Here is a 26,887-nt window from a genome sequence, read left to right on the forward strand (position 1 = left end):
TTTTTTTGTAGATGTTATTTTTTGTTCATATAATTTTTATTATGAAAAGATATAATTTGTATTGGGCATGTATTCCTGATATTATGGAAAACATCCCTTTGATTTTCTTTTGAAGAATCCACCCCTTCCTTGCTCGTAGGGTAAGGCCACACCCACCAGCCAACTCAGAGATGGTGTATGTGACCTATACCTAAGCAATCAGCACATTGTCTCTCCTTACGTACATGGATTGGTTCAGATTGGGTGAGTATATATCAGTATATACTGATAGGAAGATGGCTGTAGCAGCTTCAAGCACTACAGCCTCACACATCACATGGAGCCTGAGAAGGAGGCCAACATATCAGAAAGTAGAACTGAGAGGATGGAGGGAGAGAAACTGAGTCCTGATGATATATTTTGAAGCCTAAATCCAGCTATGCCTGAAGCCATTCCTACTCATACATTTTAATCCTTTGAGCCAATACATTACCTTTTTGCTTATGCTAGTTTAGGGCGTAGGTTTCTGTTGTTGGCCACCAAGAGTCCTAGTTTCTTTGGGATGTAAATGCTAAATCATCTTGAATTGGCATCATGGATTATTGCCACCACATTTTAAAGGTTAGCTTTTTATTTATATTTTAGTTATATATACCTTTTATACATGAAATATTAACAAGGAAAAGCAACTAATACTTGAAGGTGAAGAATTAATCCAGAAAGAGATGAGAAAGAGATGAGAATTGAAACCTTGAATTCTATAAAACTTTAAGATAGCTGCATTTTTACTTTCTGTATGACTTAAATCTGTAAAACCCAAGTTGAGAAACAAAACTTAAAAAGAATATTATAGTCATGTAAGACATGTAATTTTAAAAAGTCAAATTAAACACATTACAAACATTTGCTGAATTGTATTTGATTTGTAATAAGCACTTCCCTACATTTTATACTGTTATTGCCTTATTATATAACTTTCTGAAGTTTTGATGTTGAAACATTGTGATTTTCTGTCAAACATCGTGACTGAAAATATGAGCGTATGGATGAGAATCATGCTATTTCCAGATTTTTGTACATAAATATTTTAAGTAGGAAAGTAATATTTATTAATACTGCCTTTAACTGCCCCAACGTCATTCAGTATCCCTGTATTTTCCCTTTACCAGTCATTCTTGGTCTGAAATTGAAATTGATTATCTTCATTTCCCTCTTGCTTGGAATGGATAAAGAAAAGAACCAGTGAAAGCACTCCAGGGGGAAGATGCCCTCAAGAGCAAACTCTCAAAAACCTATGTTAGTCAGGATTCTTCTGGGTGTGAACGTCAGAGATCTAACACAAATTAACTTAGTCAAAATTTGCTGGCTCAAATAGCTACTGTGAAACAAGAGGTGAATCTCTAACCTCAGTCATGGTGGGATGCAGGGGTTCAAGCAGTATCACCACGGCTTTGTCTCTACATTGTTCAGTTTTACTACTCTTTTGTAATGGCTTTATTCTCCAGCAAGTACTCTCTATGGACTGCATGTGTCCAAATGTCTATCATTCTTATAGTTCCAGACTTCAGATAAGTATGAATGACTGTTGTTTTCCCCAGTGACAATTTAAAAAAATCTCTGGGGGGTGGGGGAACCCCCAAAACTATTGGCCTCGCTTGGTTCTCATGGCCACCAGGGTTTGAGTATGGAAGGCCACATGATTGATAGCTCTACCAGTATCACACTGAATGGAGTTGTGATATTTCCAAAAAAGAAAAGATGCCAGTGAGACAAGTATAGAAGTCCTCTTCCAGTAGGGCTGATCTACTTCCCATTGCAAGCTGTTCTGCTTGCTTTTGTTTCCCTATCTAATATATCGTTCTTGAATTCAGTTGAATTCAATTGCCTCCTTTTGAAAAGATGCAAATGCTACTTCTGGTAGGATTTAGTTATTTATATCCAGTGCAAATTATATAAGAAAGGTTTCTTCTGCTGTGTAGCTGGGATCACCTGTGCTTAAGGACTGGAAATTTTGGCTCTGGAAAGGAAAGTAGGTATTTTGAAGGTTGGCAGTGTAACAAAGTGGTAGACAGCATGGACTTTGGAAGCCATGTGGACCTGAGTATGACTTTGCCACTTCCCAACTATATGACCTTAGGCAAGTCACTTAATTTTTCAAGTCTTCATTATTTTAACCTGTAGGATGAAAATAATACCTATATCACAGAGTGGCTATGAAAATTAAATGAGGCAAAATATGTGAAGCATTTATCACAATACCTAGCATGTAGTGGGTACTTGGTAAGTAATAGCTTACTGGATATTATGATTCGCACTGGTAATAACAATAATAATAAACACTGTCTCTTGCCACCCTTGTTCCCAAATGCTTCCCAACTACCTAGGATTAAATTTTGAAAAGGTTCTGTAGTTCAGCTACATTAAGGTTCACATCAAATTTTACGAGTGAGTCTGGAAGTCTGATTGCTGTTCATAATGTTGGTTCTATGGGGAAAATTTTCTTGAACTTGAAGAAAATATATTTTTGTAACATAAGTGATTCTTCAGTGGAATTTGCTTCTCTTTGCTGTGTTATTGTTGTTTTTTTAATTATATTTAGTTTTTCCTTTTATGAGGGTCAATCAAGTAAGTAAGGGTCAGAATCTATTTAATAAAATGCTAGAATTAAAGTATACCCTAGCAGAATAAAATATATTCGCAGAGGCTGCTGATGGCTATAAGAAGTTGTGTCATAGCCATGTGACTTGTTGCGGGGAGAGGTGCTTAACTTAGAGCCTAATTAAGCCACAGATGAAATTTCAAGCGTTTTCATTTTGCTTTTATAGTCAGATATTTAACATTTCACTTTAAAAGTCCTGTCGTAACTTGTGGCCCTTTACAGTGGTGGGCTGACTGACTCAGTATGAGGAAATGTGGTTATGGTAAGCAGGCACAGAATTCAGCTGTTTTGTTATTAATGAGAATAAATTCATGCATGAATAATCATAGACACACATAGCTAAAATGATGACTCTCTAGTATAAAAAACTTAATAGCCAACTGTGTTAACATTCCCATCCCTGCTTTGGTGAATATAGGTGATTATCATGATATTAAGAAGTCAGAGTAATGGAGTTGATATTGTACTAGCTTACCTTTAAGAAAATTTATTTATGACTATAGACGGTGATACTTTATTCAGACATCCCTCATGCTATTATTAGTCACAGAAATACTAAATCTGTGTGTATGGATGGCTTGTCACAATCTAATATAATGATTAGGAAAATAATTAATATAGTGTACTCTGAATGATAAATTTTTATCTTCATATATAAACGATAGCACAAATATTCAAATTTATCAGGAAAAGGAGACACTAAGCAAAACCTAAGAAATAATGGATATTGTTTTAGTGTGACATATGATTTTCTAAATAAAGCTTAGAAGCACTTAGAATATACCTGTATTCCTGTTCTTTCAGCATGTGCAAAAATAACGTCTTGATAATAAAGGTTTTCTTTTTATAGATTGTCAGTAATTTTTATCAGAAGTATATAATCAAGAAAGGATAATTGTTTCTGCCAAATAAGTATCTATCCTTTTTTATGTTTTCTGCAGTAAACACTTGTGGCATTTTTAATATGTGGGGTTGTTTGCCACATTTTGCAGAGTCTAGTTCACAGTCATAGTCTTCAGTTTTGGAAGAGAGCATAAAAAGGTCATTCCATTTGATGGTAATGTGCTTTGCAGATATAATATGAAATTAACACCTTAGGCAACAATTTTTACTTTCTAAAATGTCATTGTATTTCATGTAAACAGTTGGGTTTTTTTATCTTTCTTGCCAATAAGAATTATAAGTAGAGTTGAGGACAATTTTATTTTTATAGAAATAGAAAATCTGTGGAAGAACTCTGCTACTTTTTCTTTCTGAAAGTGCGATAAAGTGTAAATTACCATAGGCCCCCATGGAAGGAGCCAGTTACCGTTTGAGTAGAATCCAGTTCAGATACTGAAGCACAGAGAGATTACGTGGCTTGCCTATGTTATATATTGAATTAGTAGTAGAGGTAGAATTGAAGTACTAGTGTTTCGGAACCAAACTTGGGTCTGCTCGCAATAAAGCCAATCTGCTGACACTGGGTTGTGGTGAAGAGAAGTGCAGCATTTATTGCAGGGCTCCAGGCAAGGAGTTCAGGACAGCTAGTGCTCAAAGCACCCAAACTCCCCATGGGTTTCAGCAAAGCATTTTTAAAGGTGAGGTGAAGGAGGGGCATCCCAGGGAATGTGATCAGCTCATGCATAATTCTCTGATTGGTTGATGGTGAGGTAACATGGGCAGTATCACAGGGGTTAACATTATCAGTCCTTAGGCACCAGTACGTCTGGGGGCTATGTGCTCATGATCATCAAGTAGTTAATTTCTTACATTTGGTGGTGGTTTTAGCATCTGTAGAACAACACAGGAAATGTGCATCAGATACTTTTATCTAGGTACTTCGAAGAGGAGCTAGAGCAGAGGATATGGGGCAGGGGGTCTGTCCTGGGAAGGCCCCATAAGGTCCTGCTCCGTTATACTAGGCCCTAATTCTCAAGTCAGTTCAGCCCAGAGCTAGAGCCATGGATGCTTTCTTTGTGGTTATTATGTGAAAGGCTTGACAACCAAAGATGTAAGGAGAGTGGTCTCAGATGCGTCTCCCCTCCCCTCTCCTCTCCTCTCTTCTCACACACATAGTCTTAGCTTGAGATAGATATACATATACATGTATATATAAATCTAAAACCACATATATATACTGCCTGCTACAATTAAAACTTAATTTCATAGTCTTAAGTCAAGTTATCCTCAGAAATGTCCATTGTTACCCTTAAAAAGAAAGGCTTTAATATTAGTCACAGCTGGAGAGAGAAGAGGAAACTTAGAAGGAGCAGTTTAATTTTCAAGTACATTTTGGTTTTCTCCTTGCTCTGTAGTAGAGATGCATGCTTTTAGTAGATGTTCACCTTTAGAAGCCAGTCTCTTGCTTTTGACTGAATAGAAAGAATTATAAATACTGTATTGACACCAACTGGTTGCTGTGGAAATCATTTTAATGTTATAAACTGACACCCTGACCACACTGCAGCATTAAATGAAGAGAATGAGAAGTTGCTGTTCGGTTTTAAGTCTGTAAAGCAAATGCTGGGAAGGTTTTTGGTTTACCCAAAGTTCCACAGCCTGTAAATGACAGAGATGGGACTAGAACCTAAATATTTGCACTCTCAATCAAATTCTCTTTCTACTGCCCTAAATTACATTTTTATGAAAAGTAATATGAGTGGTTCATATAGGGAAATGTTGCAATGAGGCTTAAGTTACTGTTTCTTATCTCATGTTCACTTAGGTGTTTTCACCCTTCTTTTCTGTACCTTCTGCATTAATTTTTCTTTTGGATCTGGTTCCTGATGATGTTGAATATTTAGAGAAATACCTGCCATTTTTGAGGAGAAAATATCTAATGTTACCCTCATTCTCTATTTTATATTACAGGAAGAAGGAGAACTAGAGCACAAATTTGTCTTCCCTCTTACTCATTTGAGTAACAGAATATGTTAAAAATAATTGTAATATGCAAACAAAAACATCACGCAATGAAACTACTTATATGCTTAATAAGAATTCAGCACCATAATTAAATTGCAAAGTTTAACATCATTGTATTCCATTTTAATGTTAATATTTGATCTTACTTATAATGGATGTCTGCATGTAAACTTTTTATTTACTATAGAGGTTTTAGTATAGGATATTAAAGAAGACATTCAACTAGAACTGGATTTTTCTTATGAGCTCCGAGGTTCCCATAGCAATTTTAGACAACACATGCTGTTTTACTGGAAGAGTAACTAGAGGATATAGTCTGATCACTCTCTACCTCCCATGGTAAACCTTCTGTTTGTTTTGTGAATTTAGTAGTTAAAGGTGCGTGATAAAACTTGTCATCTCTGTTGGATGCTGCTAAATCAGATGGTAATAAAATGGCTGCCAAGCTCCAGCAGCTCTTCTTTTTATGCCATTAAACATCAGTTTCCTAGATGGTCATACATCTGGTGTGTTCAAAACCTTCTTACTCTGAAAGGACTAAAATGTACAACGTAAGTTTTAAATTCCAAATTAAAGGGAGGAGGGGGATTCTTCATAAGTGAAAACGTTCCTCAAACATGCGAAAGAAAACAGAATTTTTTGTGGAAGTTTATTTTCACTTTTCTGACCATTATATGATTTTCCTAGCAATACAAAATAATTCCCTGCAGTTCCTCCCATTTATTTGTTGAAGTAGAAAAGTACATTAAACCTTAATTAGCCATACTACCTATAGTAGCATCTGGTGTTACTGAGTTTCTGCAGGCATCTAAAAGCAGTGTAGTAATCATTCCTTACCTGGAGGAAAAGATTCCAGCATTCTGTTTCATTAGATGTTTTTTCTAGTCTTTCCTTCAGTTACATGATATGTTGGGGAAAAAATTATATATTCAGTTAACATGATTTGTTGAGAAAATACACATATGCATACACACACATATGCATATATGTGTATTTGTATATGTACATATGTGTGTATGTATATATACACATATATATATATACATGCATATGTGTGTGTTGTGTTTGTATGTATATATTTATGTTCCTTTCTCAATAGTATTCTATTTCATACCTTGGAAAATATAAATAACCACCAAAAATATAAGATCAAGATGGCTTCTTTTAAGAAACTAAGTTGTTATTCCACTTTTTTTTGCCTTCACATCACAGATATTAAGAAAACTAGAGGATTTAATTTGGCTTAGACATTTTTTAGCATCTGTTTGGTTTTTACTTTGTTTTCTTGACTCGCTCAGTTATAGTGGGTTGGCCAAAAAGTTCTTTTGGTATTTGCTTCCTTTTATTGTGAGTGTTTCTTATTTCTCTAAAACACTTTGAATTCCCCCTCCACTGATTCTTTTCCCTCCTTTGTTTGTTTACATGCCTCACTTATGTGGTAGTATCTGAAAGTAAAAAAGCAATTTAGAAACAAAGTTGAATAAAATTTCATTGTTCTTAATTCTAGAGATTGTTTACTGAGGTTATTATCTTGTTGATGAGTTATCTTCACATCAAACATTCAGGATATCAGTTATCAGACACATCATATTTAGTTATGGTGGGCTTATGGTTGTGTATTGTGGAGAATTCATGAAGGCGTTTTCTACAGATTTATCATGAATTTATGGCCAATGGAACTGTTTAAACTTCCTAATCCATTTGTTCCATTGAGTAGCCTTAGAGTTAAAACAGCAGTTTCCATTTCCCTTATGGGTAGGTGAACCCATGCACACATTTATCATTGATTTCTAGCACTGGAAAAATGTAGAAAGTGGGTGAGTTGCTCTATATTCAAAGGAGGGAGAATATTTGGGAGGAGTTTTCCTGAAAATAGGATTGGTGAAATAAAAATAAAATTTATATTCACCCTAAGGGAGATAAACTACCAGAAGCAAACCTCTTTGGTAGATGTTTGAATCAGGGATATAATCCAACCATGGTAGAGTATTTGGTTTGACTTTCCTTTGAGAAGCAGGGACAACCCATGGTGTTGGGCTGGCAGGCGTGAGGAAGCAATCACCCTTCTCCTCTCCCTTCCTTCCCCCCAAATTATAAATAGAAACATTGTGTCCAAATAACTGCAAAGATACAATCTAGCTTTTTTCTTTTCCTATTTTAATAAGCCTTTTTATTTTTTAAGAATTAAGGTTAGCAAACTTGAGAGAGAATCTAAAAGTACTCTTTCAAATGTTTCTGATCTTCAGTTGAGTTACTTGAATTAGACACATCTATTAATATAATTATTGCATTACTACATCCATTTTATTATATGCAGTCTAGAATACCTGGTCTTTTTACTCCTATAATCCTGAAATAAACATTTAATTTTTAGGCATTACAAATGCCCAATAGCTGTGTTTTTAATTAATGTGAATTGTATTTTTTTTTATTAATAGTTTAGATGAATCTGTATATCCAAGTCTTGACCCACTGAAATGAGTAATCCTTTGTATTAGGGAAGGACATCAGTAGGATTAGAGATTTCTTGACTTTCTCGATCCTTCTTGTTAGTCCTTCAAGAGACTGCATAAAGATGATAATAGGTGTTCTGTCCTATTCACCAAGTTTTCTCCATTGATTTCAGAACATTACATTATCAGAGAGAGAGGGGAATATCAGTATTTTTTTCTGTATCACACTCCCCACCTTTAGCACTGCTTCCCATTCTTTCTTTTAGCCATTATTTACTGAGGACCTACTGTGAACCAGAAGTTGTACAAAGCTCTGGCAATATGTGACCTTAATCATTCTGACCATTATGGAGTTACAGTTTAGTAGAGAAGGCAGAAAAGAACGTGGATTCCTGAGTCACACTGCCTGGGTTTTACTCTTGGTTGCACCACTTCCTGGTGAAGTTGGACAAGTCACTTCATCATTTGTTTCAATTTCCTTCTTGCTAAAATGAAAATAACAACTCAACATTAAATGAGATAAATGCATGTGAAACATTTTAGCACTCATGTTAGGAGAGGAAACTTCTAGGCTACTATCTCTAACCCTGTTAAAAAAGTGATTTGACCAGCTTTATTTAGTTATAATATTTTTATTTAGCTTTTGGATCCTTTTCCCAGTCCTAGTATAATACAACCTCTTGAATACACTCTGGTCACCTTTTCTTTTCTCCTTCAAAAGCTCCTGGTATTCTGTCATTTCTTGGAAGCTTCCTCATTTAACAGTTCTTGGCTAGACATTCCTATCCACGTAACACTCATGACTCCCATTACACGCTGTGCAGTAACGTGCAGTTACTCCTTCCTTGTACATGTTGCTAATGTGGATTACTTATTTACTTATTTGAGGTGTGACTACTGGGTATCTTTTCAGTTATTTATTATCTGTCTCTTGTTGTAAACACCTAGAAGGGAAGAAACCATAGCAGTCTGCACAGTAGGCATTTAATAATTGAAATAAGTGAAAACAATTTCCATTCTCAGTAGAGGAGAGTATAGCTTTCTTTCACCAGGCTGTTTACGTGGTTGAGAACAAACAGGGCTGTCAGAACTGTCCATCTTATCCTTTAGATGCAGAGGTGTATCAAGTTCTATTGAACCCTTTGTAAAATGAATTACCTTTTTCATTCTTAAGTTTTTACAGTTTTAACTGTGTATTTTCCAGTTTCAACTGTGTACTGTTTCTCCATTGTAGCTCATTTGTTAGATTAAACTTTGGGAATGTCTTTTATTGTGAATAGTAATTTTCTAAATTTTTACTTTTGTTTTGCTTTTTGATTCTTTGACTACTTTCCCATAGCCATTCACATTCTTCCAAGTCTTACTCAGAAGCCATTCAAAGCTCTACAATTAGATTACATTTATTAACCACCCTATGATTAAGCCATGTCTTCTTTTTTTCTTTTTTATTTGCAGTTTGCATATTATATGCTGTACTTTGACTCATTTAATAAATAATTACTCTCCTTTCTTCTTATAATTCTGTCTGGAAATTTTCATTTTCATTTTATTTTCTTCCTTCCTTTACAAAAACTAGAGATCAAGTGTAAAACTTTCTGGATAAGTACATACTAAGGCTTTGTGTACCTAGCCCTTAATATTTTCACTGTTTTACAAGAGAAGAGGTTGTCAACTGACTGATAACCACATAAGATGCCAGTTTGATGTGACAAATCTGTCCGTTAAGACTGATTTTCCGAATAGTATTTCTTGGAAACACAAGATCAAAGCTGTGGAGTACTCTGTTTGATTTTTAGTTCTAAGGATGTAGCATGCAAGTATTACTGTTCTCATTTTGGAGAGCAAAAAATAGACTAGGAGAATTAAAGAGATTTATGCATTATTTCTCCATTCATGTGGTTAGTGTTGGCTAGTATGTGTTGATATTACTGAATCTGAACCCAAGTTCTCTGTCTCCTGTTGAATTGTTGTAAATTCAAATGAAAACGCTAAGAAAAAAGTCAACATTAAAAATACAATAGCAATTGGTAATTTAGCACAGGGCATGAAATATTACCTCAAGTCATAGTATGCTCATTAAAACATTTTAAATTAACTTCCTCAAGGCATCTCTTAAAGGATTTGGTTTTATGTACTTAAAAAAAATTTTATTGACAGATCTATTTGTCAGTCTTCTTTAAGATATTGTTAGCTACTCATTCACTGAAATAGTGACGTACTAAATAAAAGATAACTTTTCATATAGTCACTTGCGTTGTTAAACTTAAGCATTTGATGTTAAGATTATGTATATACATATATATAAACACACACATATACAGACATGCTCATGTTTATTTGTGTTATTTATAAATCTTTTTCTCTAGGAAAAATAATAATTATTTATTTACAAAGTTATTATTGACATTGTTGGGATGACAACAGAGGAAGATTTGAAATACAATCTAAGTATTATTGTAGAAGATGTACTCAGTACTTTGAAAACTGCCTAAAAGCCACCTGATAAATGAGTGTGCATTTGTTGGCAGGTAGTAGCTCATGCTACAGACTTACTATCAGATAATGTTATTCATCCAAATATTTATGAATAACTATCATAATCAGTGTACTCACACCCCATATCAAATCCATTAACAAATCCTATTATCTCTACTTTCAGAGTATATGCTAAATGTAATTACTCTCACCACCACCTACTTCAAAATTAGATCTCACCTTTTGAGAGACACCTGCCCCATGCATTTTATCTAAATTGGGACCCTATTTCCCAACTCCACATTCTTTCCCTCTATTCCACTTTATTTTTTTTTCATAGAACTTTCCATTTTTTGATATTATATCTTTTTTTAAAACTTATCACCTGTGGTTTATTGTTTGTTTCGCCATTAGATTGTAAGCACCATGAGGGTGAGGATTTTGTCTTTCTTATTAATCCAGTGGTCACTAAATGTAGACCAGTACCTGGCACACCTTAGTTATTCAGGAAAATGAATGTAGGAAGGAATTAGTGCTGTGGAGATATTGGAACTTGGTGCAAGCCATGTAACACATTTTTGCTTAACACATTTTTAAAAATTAGGGAATGAGTGAATAAATGAATGTAAAAATTAGGCTTTGGTAGTCCACTTTGGAAAAATATTTGTCATTATCTACTGAAATTGAACATACTTATACCATGTAACTCAGAAATTCCACTTCTAGGGTTATACCCCACTGAAATGGAGATGTACGTTGTGGACAACCGTGTTCGTAGTAATACTATTCATGAGAGCTCCAATGTATAAACTGCCCACATGCCCATGAATAGTAGAATGGATAAGTAAATTGTAGTATGGTCATACAACAAAATACTATACATCATTGAGACTATACAAACTATAGCTATATTAAACTATGGATGAATCATATAAATATAATGTTGAGTGAAAGAAGCCAGAGGCAAAAGAGCACATATTGTGTGATTTTACTTATATAAAGTCCAAATCTGTGTTTTTAGATGTCAGGATAGTGTTTATCCTTGAAGGGATGGCACTAGAAGGGGACATGAGGAGGTACTCTAGTGTTTTACGTCTTAAAGATAGTACAACATGACAATCCTAGTCTTAAAAGAACTAACTTAATGAAGGAGCAACAAACTAACATTAGGCTGACTAAAATAACTAATGTATAAAGTGCTTTGAATGAGCAGAGGATGAAATAATTAATTCTGTTGAGGTGTGTGTGGAAAGACGAAAATAAGTAGTTTTAATACCTCTAATAGTTTTAATAACCTTTGTCATAAGCACCAAAATTTTTTTTGAATTTTATTTTTTTTATACAGTAGATTCTTATTAGTTATCTATTTTATACATATTAGTGTATATATGTCAATCCCAATCTCCCAATTCATCCCACCACCACCCCTCCCCCTGCTTTACCCCCTTGGTGTCCATATGTTTGTTTTCTACATCTGTGTCTCTATTTTCTGCCTTGCAAACCAGTTCATCTATACCATTTTTCTAGATTCCACATATATGCGTTAATATATGATATTTGTTTTTCTCTTTCTGACTTACTTCACTCCGTATGACAGTCTCTAGGTCCATCCACGTCTCTGCAAATGACCAAATTTCTCTCCTTTTTATGGCTGAGAAATATTCCGTTGTATATATGTACCACATCTTCTTTATCCATTCGTCTGTCAGTGGGCATTTAGGTTGCTTGCATGACCTGGCTATTATAAATTGTGCTGCAATGAACATTGGGGTGCATGTGTCTTTTTGAATTACGGTTTTCTCTGGATATATGCCCAATAGTGGGCTTGTTGGGTCATACGGTAATTCTATTTTTAGTTTTTTAAGGAACCTCCATACTGTTCTCCATAGTGGCTGTATCAATTTACATTCCCACCAACAGTGCAAGAGGGTTCCCTTTTCTCCACACCCTCTCCAGCATTTATTGTTTGTAGATTTTCTGACGATGCCCATTCTAACCGGTGTGAGGTGATACCTCATTGTAGTTTTGATTTGCATTTCTCTGATAATTAGTGATGTTGAGCATCCTTTCATGTGCCTCTTGACCATCTGTATGTCTTCTTTGGAGAAATGTCTATTTAGGTCTTCTGCCCATTTTTGGATTGGGTTGTTTGTTTTTTTTAATACTGAGCTGCATGAGCTGTTTATATATTTTGGAGATTAATCCTTTGTCCATTGATTCATTTGCAAATATTTTCTCCCATTCTGAGGGTTATCTTTTCATCTTGTTCATAGCTTCCTTTGCTGTGCAAAAGCTTTTAAGTTTTATTAGGTCCCATTTGTTTATTTTTGTTTTTATTTCCATTACTCTAGGAGGTGGGTCAAAAAAGATCTTGCTGTGATTTATGTCAAAGAATGTTCTTCCTATGTTTTCCTCTAAGAGTTTTATGGTGTCCGGTCTTACATTTAGGTCTTTAATCCATTTTTGAGTTTATTTTTGTGTATGGTGTTAGGGAGTGTTCTAATTTCATTCTTTTACATGTAGCTGTTCAGTTTTCCCAGCACCACTTATTGAAGAGGCTGTCTTTTCTCCATTGTATATCCTTGCCTCCTTTGTTATAGATTAGTTGATCATAGGTGCGTGGGTTTATCTCTGGGCTTTCTATCCTGTTGCATTGAACTATATTTCTGTTTTTGTGCCAGTACCATATCGTCTTGATGACTGTAGCTTTGTAGTATAGTCTGAAGTCAGGACGTCTGATTCCTCCAGCTCCATTTTTTCCCTCAAGATTGCTTTGGCTATTCAGGGTCTTTTGTGTCTCCGTACAAATTTTAAGATTTTTTGTTCTAGTTCTGTAAAAAATGCCATTGGTAATTTGATAGGGATTGCATTGAATCTGTAGATTGCTTTGGGTAGTATACTCATTTTCACAATATTGATTCTTCCAATCCAAGAACATGGTATATCTCTCCATCTGTTTGTGTTATCTTTGATTTCTTTCATCAGCGTCTTATAGTTTTCTGAGTACAGGTCTTTTACCTCCTTAGGTAGGTTACCAAATGTTTTTATAGCATAAAACTTAGAAGTTCTTTTCTTTTTAATTAATAGAATCCTCAAAACCAGATAATTTTATGATGAAGAGGCCAAGCGCTTTTTAACAGACATTGTCTTAACTTATGGCAAACTAGAACATTCCTTAAGAGAGAGAGATTTTATTTCCAGACTTAAAAACTGAGTTTTTAAATGTTCTGAATCACAGCAAGTTGAAAATGATTAATAAAATATGTAAACACTATCACAATACAGTGTCAGCCCTAAGAAAAATAAAATTTTATATCAATAATAAATTTCACTGATGAACCAATGGAATATCAGGTAACAAACATGGATGAGATAGCATTGGCACAGCCATCAAATTGACAAAAATGTGAAGGTCTGGTATTTGCCAAATATTTATATAGGGAAATGGGAACTCTTTTATACATTTCTGGTGGCAAAGTAAATTGGTACAGCCACTTTGAAAAGCAATTGTATAACACCTAGTAATCTTCGAGATGCACAAACCCTATGGCTCTGCAGTTCACCTCTCCAGATGTCAGCATGAACCAACATTGTACACGTATAGTGGAACCAAGCAGAACCCTGCAGGACCCCCACCCCCACCCCAAATACAAACACTCCTCTTTGTCCCCTGCCTTTTGTTTGTAGAAAAACTGAAGTCTCCCAGTCATCCCTGAGTCACAAAAGAGCAGGCTTAAGCAGTTAATGATTAGCATAATACAGTCACAGACTCAATGTCTGGTGCACATTCTTGAGTTGTTTTGCAGATACTATAACTCCCATCAGAGGGAAAAAACTAACTGCATGATAACCAGATTGTAGCCATGACATAAGCTGCTCCATCTTGAGCAGTACTGAATCTATAGCTAGCACTATTTGAAGAACTGGCCTTAAGAGAATGGGATTAACACTATTGCTCAAAATAATCTATATCTTTGTGGTCATCAGAGGAAGTAGCTTGTTCTGCCTGTATACATAACAGGCAACTAAAATTGTCAGCAGAGAGGTGCTACAGACCCATCTTCCACTCTAATTATACGGCAACCTATGTAAGTGTGAAGAAGTTATGGAAGACAGACCTTGGCCCCTAATCCCGTAGAAATGGAATTATGTCCGACGAGTGGGGATTTGTAAGCAGCTCTTTTGCCCCTTTCCTGTTTGTCTGTTTTTGTTCCCCTTAAGCCTTAATTATAAAAATGAGATCACGAGGTAACATTTAACCTAACTCCTGACTTATGTTCTACTAAATGCATGCAGTACCTTGCCTAACCTATTGATTCTTTCCCTAGACTAAAAGAAGTAGGAATGAAGAATTAAGTAGTTACGGAATGACTAGCTCTGTAACTCTAGCAGCCCCCTTAGCAATCCTGCAGCCAGACCACATGGGCAAGATAACATCTGAGGAAAGATCATTAGGAGTCAGTTAGCCTTCATGCAGTGGAAAATGACACAGAACCTAACCTTCTGTCTCAATGATTAACTGAGATCACTTCCCCCTTTTCCCTTTAAAAATCATCATGGCTGAGCAGAATCTTCAGAGTTGTTTTTTGGGAACATGAGTCCACCTTTTCCCCAGACTGCAGGCTTTCTGATTAAGCAACTTTCCTTTCTACCAACATTTGCCTCTCGACTACTGGCTTTTGAGCAGTGAGCGCCTGAACCTGAGTTCGGTAACAATAGGATGATTGTTACATTTGCAGTAGTGACAAAGTAAAACAGTATCATGGCCTATTCTAGCTGGATAGTTAAGCAGGTTTCTTTGTAATGTGAGACATCATATAGCAGTCAAAATGGAAACATTAGACTTCTATTTTGCCAAGATAGATAAATTTCAAAAATCAGTGCAGATTAAAAAAAAAACAAGTTGCAAAATGAAGTGCACAGTAACAAGAATTGTATAAAATTTTAAAGCAGTAGTATGCATTTTTAATGTAATGAAAATAGAAAGGCTGAAATATTATCATAACCTGTAAAGTATCTCTACTGTAGTACAGTTTCTTTCTTCTGCAAGGGTTTAACTAGAGGTTTGAGGGAAGAAAGGTGAAGTATAAAAGTTAATGTTATTTGAAATTGCCATTAACTAAGCAAAATTTCAGTTTTGCTGCCTGATAGATTACCAGGAGGTCATGTTGTTAAATGAAAGAGTTTGGTAATGATTATTATTTAGCTTGCTATTTTTACTCATTAGTGTATTAATATAAATTTGTGTAAAGGAATTTCTAGTGAGGCTCAAATCACATATATAGATGAAATTTTTCAGTTGCTTTTCAAATATTTGGAAAACTTTAAATACATGGATTTTAAAGGTCAGGAAAGTTCAATACATATCTGTTTGTAACTGCATTTTACACATACACACGTACTCAACATTTCATGAAATAAGATTATATTATACAGTGATATTTAAAACTTGAAATACACATACAAGATAATGAAGTGTAGTGGCTAAGAGCACAGACTTGGATCAGATAGAACTGCATTTGAATTCCAGCCCTGGCAAGTTAACTTACCCTTTTAAGCCTTGGTTTTCTTAGATCTTGTTAAATAGTGATAATTCCTACTTCATTTTGTTGATTAAATTAGAATCTGTGTAAACTACTTAGTACAGTGCCTTCATACACAGCATATTCAGGAAACCATCAATATTTTAATTCTAACTTCTTTCTCCTGAAAAACAATTTGATGAGTATCATTTGAAGTTTATGATTCAGCTCTCAAAAGTTTATTTGATTCATAATGTAACTCAGAGTAATATAAATAGTACCTAGAGTGAAACGACCATCTGTAGCAGTGGTTTGATAGAAAAGTATAGTCAGACAGTGTTCCAGTTTGAAAAGCTGGAAGCTATACAGTCATCCTTTGGTATCTGTAAGGGATTGGTTCTAGGATTTACTGTGGATACCAAAATCTGTGGATGCTCAAGTCCCTTGTATTAAAAAGGTGTGGTATTTGCATGTAACATACACACGTCCTCCCATATGCTTCAAATCGTCGCTAGATTACTTATAATACCTAATACAATGTAAATGCTATGTAAATAGCTATGAATACAATGTAAATGCTATGTGAATGGTGCTAAGTTGCTGGTGCGTGGTAAATTCAAGTTTTGGTTTTTGGAACTTTCCGGATTATTTTTTCCAAATATTTTTGATCTGGGGTTGGTTGAACCCACAGATGCATTACTTGCTCATACGGAGGGTCCACTGTACTTTCTCCTCTTAAAGTTCTAAGAATAAAAGTGATAATCCTGTCCCCATCCACCCTTCTATCTTGTGAGGAGTAGGAATGAATATATATATATATATATATGTAAGCCTGTGGTAGTAGCTCTGGTTGCCTGGGGCTGGGGCTTTTTGCAGAATGGGGCTTACAAGGGGAGTGAAGATTGGAAATGAAGTTCCGATGACAGAAGGCGCTGGAATGCCATGTTGTGACGGGGGAAAGGGTGTTGGGGTGGGAAGATGGGTAGTGGAAGACGTAAAATTGTAGGCCAGGGTTACAGGTGCAGTAGAAGTTCTGAGTTTTAAAAAAATAACCATGCCAGCTGTACACTATTTCAAGAAATACTCTTGGCATTTCATTGAGATTAGATAATGAATGTATCACATTTTATCATCCCAATAATCTTTATTTTAAGAAAATTAACTGGATTTCCAATTGTTTGTTTTAACGTGAGATTGTTTTAGAAGTTAGTACAGACATTAAAGGCTATCAGCAAACCCATGTTAGAACTTTAATGATTTTAAGAAATAAAGAGTTTTGTAAATATATCTGACACTTAAAACTACCTGTTTTAGGGTGTCTATAATAAAACATCCGTCATGTGGTTCTTTGTGGTCAGTATTTTCAGGAATAAACTTGGTGCATAACACTGAATGCTCTTAGAAGATTATCTCTGTAAACTACACTATGACTAGCGTTCCTTCTACAAAATGGGAATTAAATAAATATGTTAATGAATAGCTGTCTATGGAGATAATATACTTTATTTCTTTTATTGGTTTGTTATCTTTGATAAGCCTGCTTTCTTTTAGAGAATCAGCATGATATAACTTGCCAAGGAGACTTAGGATATGAAAGCACAGTGGACCGTTTTGAGTATGAGAAGTTCAGAGACCTTCTGAATATATTAATGATTACCACCAAAGCACTTCTTGATATTTATTCTTCTAATAATGAGTTGTAAAGATGCCAGAGTCAAACTGAGAGGTGAATGCCAGGCTCCCTCACTATCTGGGTGACTTGCTATTTCACATCCGTTTTCCAGCTTTATTTTAGCATGATTCAAATGTGTGCCTCTGCAAAATGATAAATTACCACAAGCCCTGAACTTTGGGGTCACTGTGAAAATAGTCACTGAATATCAAGGGTCTATATAAGGATTCTTAATCTATATGGATTCTGTCTTCAGAAGGTCTATGAAAGTCCTGAAATTGCTACATTTTGTGTATATGTGCATACACGTTTTTTTCCTAAGATGTCTGTAGCATTTATGAGCACTATCAAGTCTGTAACCCAAGAAAGGTTAAGGACCAATCGGTTCGAAACCTCTTCAGAAGTCTTTTACATAGAGGAAAGGTTTGCCATCTCATTTCCTTGATATACAGCATGTACCTCTAGAGGAATGAGGATACAATGTTTGTTTACTTATCAATCTTACTTTAATTTTACAGTCCAGAAAATTTGTGGCCTTTTCATAATACAGTGGTATTTCTTTTTGATGAGAATTCATATTTTAATGCAAATGCAGTATCACTGAGTGAATGTGATTGATAAAATGTGAATGATGCTTTACATAGTTTTATTATTTACGTACCTGAATTCATTATTAAAGGGGGAAAGAAGGAATTTTTCATATTTTACATGTAGGTTGTTTTATGGAGTAAAATAGTTTAAAATAAATTTTGGATTGAATTTAAAATGTTCATATTCAGAAAACACCTGCCTTTTTTTTTTTTTTTAAAGAAAATACCTGCTTTTATGGAAATACTAAACCCTAACACATTCTGTAGAAATAGGATCTTATCATGCAGAAAATGGTAGTATAATATATAGACTAAACCATAGTTGATTATTATGAGTGTATGTGAATATTTTGTCCTATTTGAATTGGACTTGACAATAGAGTCAGAATTCTTCTTTAAAGCTTTAGCTATTGCTTCCTGGACCTTTGTGTTGCCCAAGGGAAGCAAACTTCCTAGAAAGTGGAACTACAGAGAGAGTTGAAAATGAACAAGAGGATTAGAAGATGTAATTACAGTCTAACCTTAATTAATATTTTTGAACTAGACAATGAGTAATTTATTTGAAAATTCCAACACCCAAGGTCATAAAATTTATCACCTACATTAATGAGCAAATGTGGAGCTATTTTGCTCACTTAGGAATTAAATTTTTGAAAACAAGAAATTTTTATTCTGTCACCAAAGAAAGGAAGCACAATGGTTATGTTAATTAATAAAAATACTGGAATTAATAGCCATTTTGGGGCGTTTACTTGTTATAGACACTTTTACATATTACCTCATTTGATCTTTACAACTGTATGAGATAAATAATACTGCCATTTTGATGAGGAAACTGAAACAGAGTAGCTTGTTCAAGGTGTTCTTTGGGACCCTCAAAACCAGGGAATAATAGGTGCTCAATATTTGTTAAATTGAATTGCATTGATATCTGTGAATCTCTTATCCTTTCCTTTTTTAGTGTTTCTATTTCCTCATTTATCTGTGGTTAAATTATGGCCTCAGGACCCCAGGCCTTGATACATATAACATGGAAATGTCCCCAGTGAAATATGTGCTACCCTGTCAGCAAGATTGTTTAGGAGAAATATGACCTATTTTATATAATCCTATGTAAAAGGTTAGTGAAGTAGATTTCTTATATCTCCACTCCTTCTTGTTAATCACCAGTTCCTGGACTGGTGATTGGGTGAAATACTGAAGGTCTTTTCTGTACAGCTTTCTTTGCCACTAGAGATGGATCCTTATTTTTCTTAATAATTTGGGTAGTTAAGCAATCTGTAATATCGTTTTTGCTTACTTTGATTTGGTTTTTTGGGAAGGAGAGTATATTTTATAGATATACCATAATTCTATTTTTGCTCTCTCTCATTTTGCTATCAGCCTCATTTTAAAATAGTAGCTAATTCTGTGAATGATAACAAATTTGTGTGTTGTAGAATATGAGAAAAAGAAATGAAAATTTATATTGTATAGTGAGCATTTTATAAAGATCTATGTACATGAGGAAAGTTTACTTACATTAAATATAATTCCTCAGCATATTTTAAGTGTTATAGCAAGTATTGGTGCATTATGGTCAAGTTCATTTAGTTGAAGGGAATATGATAGAAAATAATATTAAGCGATGTCCTACTACATCTAACTTTTATAAAAGGGAGCAATTTTTAAGAGCCTGTGAAGATTATATCAAATATTTTGTTTATGCAGGTGTACTATATTTAAAAATAAATGGCTTTTTCCCTTATTCTCATTTGTTTATAATCATTATTTTAATATTGCCTAATTATTTAGATCAATCCAGAGTGTGTGTGTTTTTTTTTTCAAATGAAGATTTGCTTTGTGAAGAAAATTTTGGTATGAATAGTAGAAGATAGACTGAGTACGTAGAAGAAAAACAATATTTTTCCTTCCTAATATAGAGGTCAGACTAGAAAAGCTGCTCTTGAAGTTGTCCCTGTGGGAAAGGAAAAGCCTTATCATTTACAGAATTTGATATCAAGGGGACAGTTGTTTTGAAGTAAGACAACCCAGACCATTACAGCACTGATAATTTTCTCCAAGTAGATTAGAGGTTTAATCATAAAAGAACACGATGTCCAGTATTTTTTGATACAGTGTTTTTGCATACGGAAGAAACATTTTTAACTTTAAGGAAATTCTTTTTCCTTAGATTTATATTTTTTAACCATTATGTAAAAGTTTTTATTATTGGAAAAGGAATAGATAGCAAACTGATCAGAAGATTTTACACTGAGGAGAAAATTTGAATTTCTACATAGTTTTTATTAGTAATATTTTCTGTTGTGGTTCTGTTGATTCAGAAGATTATTTTACTTCTCAATGATATACATTACAAGAGTGAGGAAAAGTTGATCACATAAAATGCACGTAGCACGTATGTAATATTTACATGAGCCAGAAGGTTTTATTCTTGGGCTTTCAATAGAAATATAAGACAAATCTGATGTTCTCATAGGAACAGTTTCCAAAATAATAGTTTGTTTTTTTATCTAAGACCTGTATTTTTACCAAAATTATTACAAACTTCATAGTTAATCACCAGTAAATTTTACACGTCTAGATAGAACTTTCCAAAGTGGATATAAATTAAACATAGCAGTTCTAAATTATAATTTTTTTCAAGTTTTTATTATATCCTATAATTTCTGTACTGTATCTTTAGTACTAAAAAGATGAAAACTTTTAAATTGGGATTGTAGAATTCAGAAGGATGGGGGGGCAGAGGGTAGATTTTAATAGATCCTTTTGAGTAAACTGAATCATTAAATAGCCATTTTAAAAACCCACAGATTTATGTATTTTTATGAAAGGGTTTTTAAATTCTGAAGGTAACAGATGACCATTATAGATGATTTGGAAAATATAGAGAAATATAAAGAAGAAAAAAGAAATCACCCTGATTCCACCACCCAAAATCAATTGCTTAATAGTGAACTCTTCACAGATATTAACTACTGTGTAGATTTTTGGGTTGTTTATAAATTTTCACAAAAATAGTTTTGCACAGTTTCTAAGGATACTTGCTAATGACAGCACAACACAGTTTTCTAAATACATTAACCCAACTTGGTAAACAAAACCAACAGTTCTTTATTCAAAAGTTCAGGAACAGTACATGGGCTAGCTGTAGGAGGGAGTTTCTCTAATCGAGGTTTGGCATACATTTTCAGAGAGCAGGGAAAGTGGAACCATATTTCCAGGAATTAGTCTCTTGGCGAGACAGGATAGAAGAAAGAATAGATATTGTAAGAACCCTTTAGGCCCAATCATGGGTAGTAAAGAAATAAAGACTCAAACAGAACTTATATTCAGTCTTTTGTCATTAGAAAATTTCAACTAGCCTTGAATAGGGCCTTGAGTCCTCCTTGACATGAACCTTCTTAGAGAGTGTTATGGACTGAATTCTATTCCCCCCAAATATATATGCTGAAGCGGTAACCCTTAATGTGATTGTATTTGGAAATAGGGCCTTTAAAGGGTTAATTAGGGTTAAATGAGGTTATAAGGGTGGGTCCCTAAGCCAATATGAGGGATGTCCTTATAAGAAGAGGGCGAGACACCAGGATTGCATGCACACAGAGAAAAGACCACGTGAGGGCAAAGCGAGAAGGCAGCTATGTGCAAGCCAATGAGAGAGGCCTCAGTAGAAACCAACCATGCTGGCGCCTTCATCTTGGACTTCTTCTAGAACTGTGAGAAAGTAATCTTCTGTTGTTTAAGCCACCCAGTCTGTAGTAGTTCGTTATGGCAACCCTAGCAAACTTAATAGAGAGTAAAGTTTTTTGTTTTGTTTTTTTTAAAGAATAATGGGTCCCCAAAGATATCAGGTGCTAATCTGTGGACCCTGTAAATGTTACCTTATAAGGAAAAAGGGTCTTTGCAGTTTTGATTAAGTTAAATATCTTGAGATAGAGAGATTATTCTGGGTTGTCTGGATAGGCCCTAAGCACAATAAAAAAATGTCCTTAGAGAGAGGCAGAGGGAGATTTGACACAGGCATATATAAGAGAAGTTGATGGTATCCCTAAGGTAGAGACCAGATATGGCCACAAGTCAAGGAATACTGGCTGTCACTAGAAGCTGGAATAGGCAAGAAGTAGATTCCTAGAGGGAGCATAGCCCCGCTGACACCTTGATGTTGGCCTAATGTAACTGTTTTCAGGTTTTGTGAGTGAATAAATTCCTGTTGTTTTAAGCCATCAAGTTGGTGGTAATTTGTTATAGCAGCCATAGGAAACTAAAACAAATAGCTACTAAAAATACCAGATAATTTTCAGCATGTGTTGAAGGAATCTTAGGATTTTGTGTCATATGAGATTTGCCTCTTATTTTATGAAGTTATGAATTATGTTGATTATTTTTCTATTGTTGAGCCATCATTTTATTCTTGGATAAACTCACTTAGTTCTGATTTTTTTTAATATACCAGTGAATTTGATAATATTTTGATGATAGTTTACTTAGAATTTTTTTTTTTAATTAAGGAATGAAATTAGCCTCTAGTTTTTCTTTTTCATACTGTCTTTGTCAAATTTTGGTCATAAGGTTATGTCAAATTTGTTTGAATGTGTGGCTGGAGCCCCGATTATGCTAACTTTGAAAGCCAGACATCAAAGCTAAAGCTTCCTGTGTAGACAGTTGGGAGCTATTGTTGGTTCTTTAGCAGTAGAAACCTCATGAAAGGGGTGGTTTAGATAATAAGACATAACAGTGCATTTAATAGTCATCTATAGTTACCTATAAAACATAATCAGGGGAGGAGAGAAGATGGCGGAAGAGTAAGACGCGGAGATCACCTTCCTTCCCACAGGTACAGTAGAAATACATCTACACGTGGAACGGCTCCTACAGAACACCCACTGAACACTGGCAGAAAACGTCAGACCTCCCAAAAGGCAAGAAACTCCCCCCGTACTTGGGTAGGGAAAAAGAAAAAAGAAATAACAGAGACAAAAGAATAGGGACAGCACCTGCACCAGTGGGAGGGAGCTGTGAAGGAGGAAAGATTTCCAAGCACTAGGAAGCCCCTTCGCGGGCAGAGACTGCGGGTGGCAGAGGGGGGAAGCTTCGGAGCCACGGAGGAGAGCACAGCCACAGGGGTGCGGAGGGCAAAGCGTAGAGATTCCCGCACGGAGGATCAGTGCCGACCAGCACTCACCAGCCCGAGAGGCTTGTCTGCTCACCCGCCGGGGCGGGCGGGGCTGGGAGCTGAGGCTCAGGCTTCGGTGGGATCGCAGGAAGAGGACTGGGGTTGGCGGCGTGAACACAGCCTGAAGGGGTTATTGCACCACAGCTAGCCGGGAGGGAGTCCGGGAAAAAGTCTGCAGCTGCCGAAGAGGCAAGAGACTTTTTCTTCCCTCTTTGTTTCCTGGTGCGCTAGGAGAGGGGATTCAGAGCACCGCCTAAACGAACTTCAGAGACGGGCGCGAGCTGTGGCTATCAGCGCGGATCCCACAGCAACAGGGGCGCAGAGGAAAAAACGGAGAGATTCCCGCACAGAGCCTCGGCGCCGAGCAGCACTCAGCAGCCCGAGAGGCTTGTCTGCTCCCCCGCCGGGGTGGGCGGGGCTGGTAGCTGAGGCTCAGCTTCGGTCGGATCGCAGGGAGAGGACTGGGGTTGGCGGTGTGAACACAGCCTGAAGGGGTTAGCGCACCACAGCTGGCTGGGAGGGAGACCGGGAAAAAGTCTGCAGCTGCCGAAGAGGCAAGAGACTTTTTCTTGCCTCTTTGTTTCACGGCACGCAAGGAGAGGGGATTCAGAGCGCCGCCTAAACGAACTCCAGAGACTGGCGCGAGCCGCGGCTATCAGCGCGGACCCCAGAGGCAGGCGCGAGCCGCGGCTATCAGCGCGGACCCCAGAGACGGGCGTGAGACGCTGGGGCTGCTGCTGCCGCCTCCAAAAATCCTGTGTACGAGCACAGGTCACTCTCCACACTGCCCCTCCCGGGAGCCTGTGCAGCCCGCCACTGCCAGGGTCCCGTGATCCAGGGAAAACTTCCCCAGGAGAACGCACTGCGCGCCTCAGGCTGGTGCAACGTCACGCCGGCCTCTGCCGCCGCAGGCTCGCCCCGCCTCCTCTGTACCCCTCCCTCCCCGCGGCCTGGGTGAGCCAGAGCCCCCGAAGCAGCGGCTCCTTTAACCCCGTCCTGTCTGGGCGGGGAACAGACGCCCTCAGGCGACCTACACGCAGAGGCGGGTCCAAATCCAAAGCTGATCCCCAGGAGCTGTGCGAACAGAGAAGAGAAGGGGAAATCTCTTCCAGCAGCCTCAGAAGCAGCGGATTAAAACTCCACAAACAACTTGATGTGCCTGCATCTGTTGAATATCTGAATAGACAACGAATCATCCCAAATTCAGGAGGTGGACTTTGGGAGCAGGATATATTAATTTTTCCCCTTTTCCTTTTTTTGTGAGTGTATATGTATATGCTTCTGGGTGAGATTTTGTCTGTATAGCTTTGCTTTATAATAGCTTTATTTTACTTCACTATATTATAGCCTTTTTCTTTCTTTCTTTCTATTTTTTCTCCCTTTTACTCTGAGCCGTGTGGACGAAAGGCTCTTGGTGCTCCAGCCAGGCATCAGGGCCGTACCTCTGAGGTGGGAGAGCCAACTTCAGGACACTGGTCCACAAGAGACCTCCCAGCTCCACGTAATACCAAACGGCAAAAATGTCTCAGAGATCTCCATCTCAACATCAAGACCCAGCATCACTCAATGACCAGCAAGCTACAGTGCTGAACACCCTATGCCAAACAACTAGCAAGACAGGAACACAGCCCCATCCATTAGCAGAGAGGCTGCCTAAAATCATAATAAGGCCACAGACACCCCAAAATACACCACCAGACGTGGACGTGCCCACCAGAAAGACAAGATCCAGCCTCATCCACCAGAACTCAGGCACTAGTTCCCTCCACCAGGAAGCCTACACAACCCACTGAACCAACCTTAGCCACTGGGGACAGATACCAAAAACAACGGGAACTACGAACCTGCAGCCTGTGAAAAGGAGACCCCAAACACAGTAAGATAAGCAAAATGAGACGACAGAAAAACACACAGCAGATGAAGGAGCAGGGTCAAAACACACCAGACTTAACAAATGAAGAGGAAATAGGTAGTCTAGCTGAAAAAGAATTCAGAATAATGATAGTAAGGATGATCCAAAATCTTGGAAACAGAATAGACGAAATGCAAGAAACATTTAACAAGGATGTAGAAGAACTAAAGAGGAACCAAGCAATGATGAAAAACACAATAAATGAAATTAAAAATACTCTAGATGGGATCAATAGCAGAATAACTGAGGCAGAAGAACGGATAAGTGACCTGGAAGATAAAATGGTGGAAATAACTACTGCAGAGCAGGATAAAGAAAAAAGAATGAAAAGAACTGAGGACAGTCTCAGAGACCTCTGGGACAACATTAAACGCACCAACATTCGAATTATAGGGGTCCCGGAAGAAGAAGAGAAAAAGAAAGGGACTGAGAAAATATTTGAAGAGACTATAGTTGAAAACTTCCCTAATATGGGAAAGGAAATAGTTAATCAAGTCCTGGAAGCACAGAGAGTCCCATACAGGATAAACCCAAGGAGAAACACGCCAAGACACATATTAATCAAACTGTCAAAAATTAAATATAAGGAAAACATATTAAAGGCAGCAAGGGAAAAACAACAAATAACACACAAGGGAATCCCCATAAGGTTAACATCTGATCTTTCAGCAGAAACTCTGCAAGCCAGAAGGGAGTGGCAGGATATACTTAAAGTGATGAAGGAGAAAAACCTACAACCAAGATTACTCTACCCAGCAAGGATCTCATTCAGATGTGATGGAGAAATTAAAACCTTTACAGACAAGCAAAAGCTGAGAGAGTTCAGCACCACCAAACCAGCTTTACAACAAATGCTAAAGGAACTTCTCTAGGCAAGAAACACAAGAGAAGGAAAACACCTACAATAACAAACCCAAAACATTTAAGAAAATGGGAATAGGAACATACATATCGATAATTACCTTGAATGTAAATGGATTAAATGCTCCCACCAAAAGACACAGGCTGGCTGAATGGATACAAAAACAAGACCCATATATATGCTGTCTACAAGAGACCCACTTCAGACCTAGAGACACATACAGACTGAAAGTGAGGGGATGGAAAAAGATATTCCATGCAAATGGAAATCAAAAGCAAGCTGGAGTAGCAATTCTCATATCAGACAAAATAGACTTTAAAATAAAGACTATTACAAGAGACAAAGAAGGACACTATATAATGATCAAGGGATCGATCCAAGAGGAAGGTATAACAATTGTAAATATTTATGCACCCAACATAGGAGCACCTCAATACATAAGGCAAATACTAACAGCCATAAAAGGGGAAATCGACAGCAACACAATCATAGTAGGGGACTTTAACACCCCACTTTCACCAATGGACAGATCATCCAAAATGAAAATAAATAAGGAAACACAAGCTTTAAATGATACATTAAACAAGATGGACTTAATTGATATTTATAGGACATTCCACCCAAAAGCAATAGAATACACATTTTTCTCAAGTGCTCATGGAACATTCTCCAGGATAGATCAT

The 26,887-nt window shown here is 36.6% G+C and overlaps 1 protein-coding gene across 3 annotated transcripts in view; it reads left to right on the forward strand.

Moving 5' to 3' along the window:
- Positions 1-26,887, forward strand: part of COMMD10 (COMM domain containing 10) — a 173,500-nt gene that overhangs the window by 82,070 nt on the left and 64,543 nt on the right. Inside the window, exon 6 of one of the 3 annotated variants that reach the window (XM_068534214.1) lies at positions 5,492-5,567. The exons of the other annotated variants lie outside the window; for them this stretch is intronic. Within the exon in view, the coding sequence (XP_068390315.1) occupies positions 5,492-5,557 (66 nt within the window). The 3' untranslated portion in view covers positions 5,558-5,567. Of the gene's footprint in view, positions 1-5,491; positions 5,568-26,887 lie in introns of those variants that run through there. 3 annotated transcript variants of the gene reach the window in all.

This window comes from Eschrichtius robustus, chromosome 2 (assembly GCF_028021215.1).
Source record: "Eschrichtius robustus isolate mEscRob2 chromosome 2, mEscRob2.pri, whole genome shotgun sequence".
NCBI lineage: Eukaryota > Metazoa > Chordata > Mammalia > Artiodactyla > Eschrichtiidae > Eschrichtius > Eschrichtius robustus.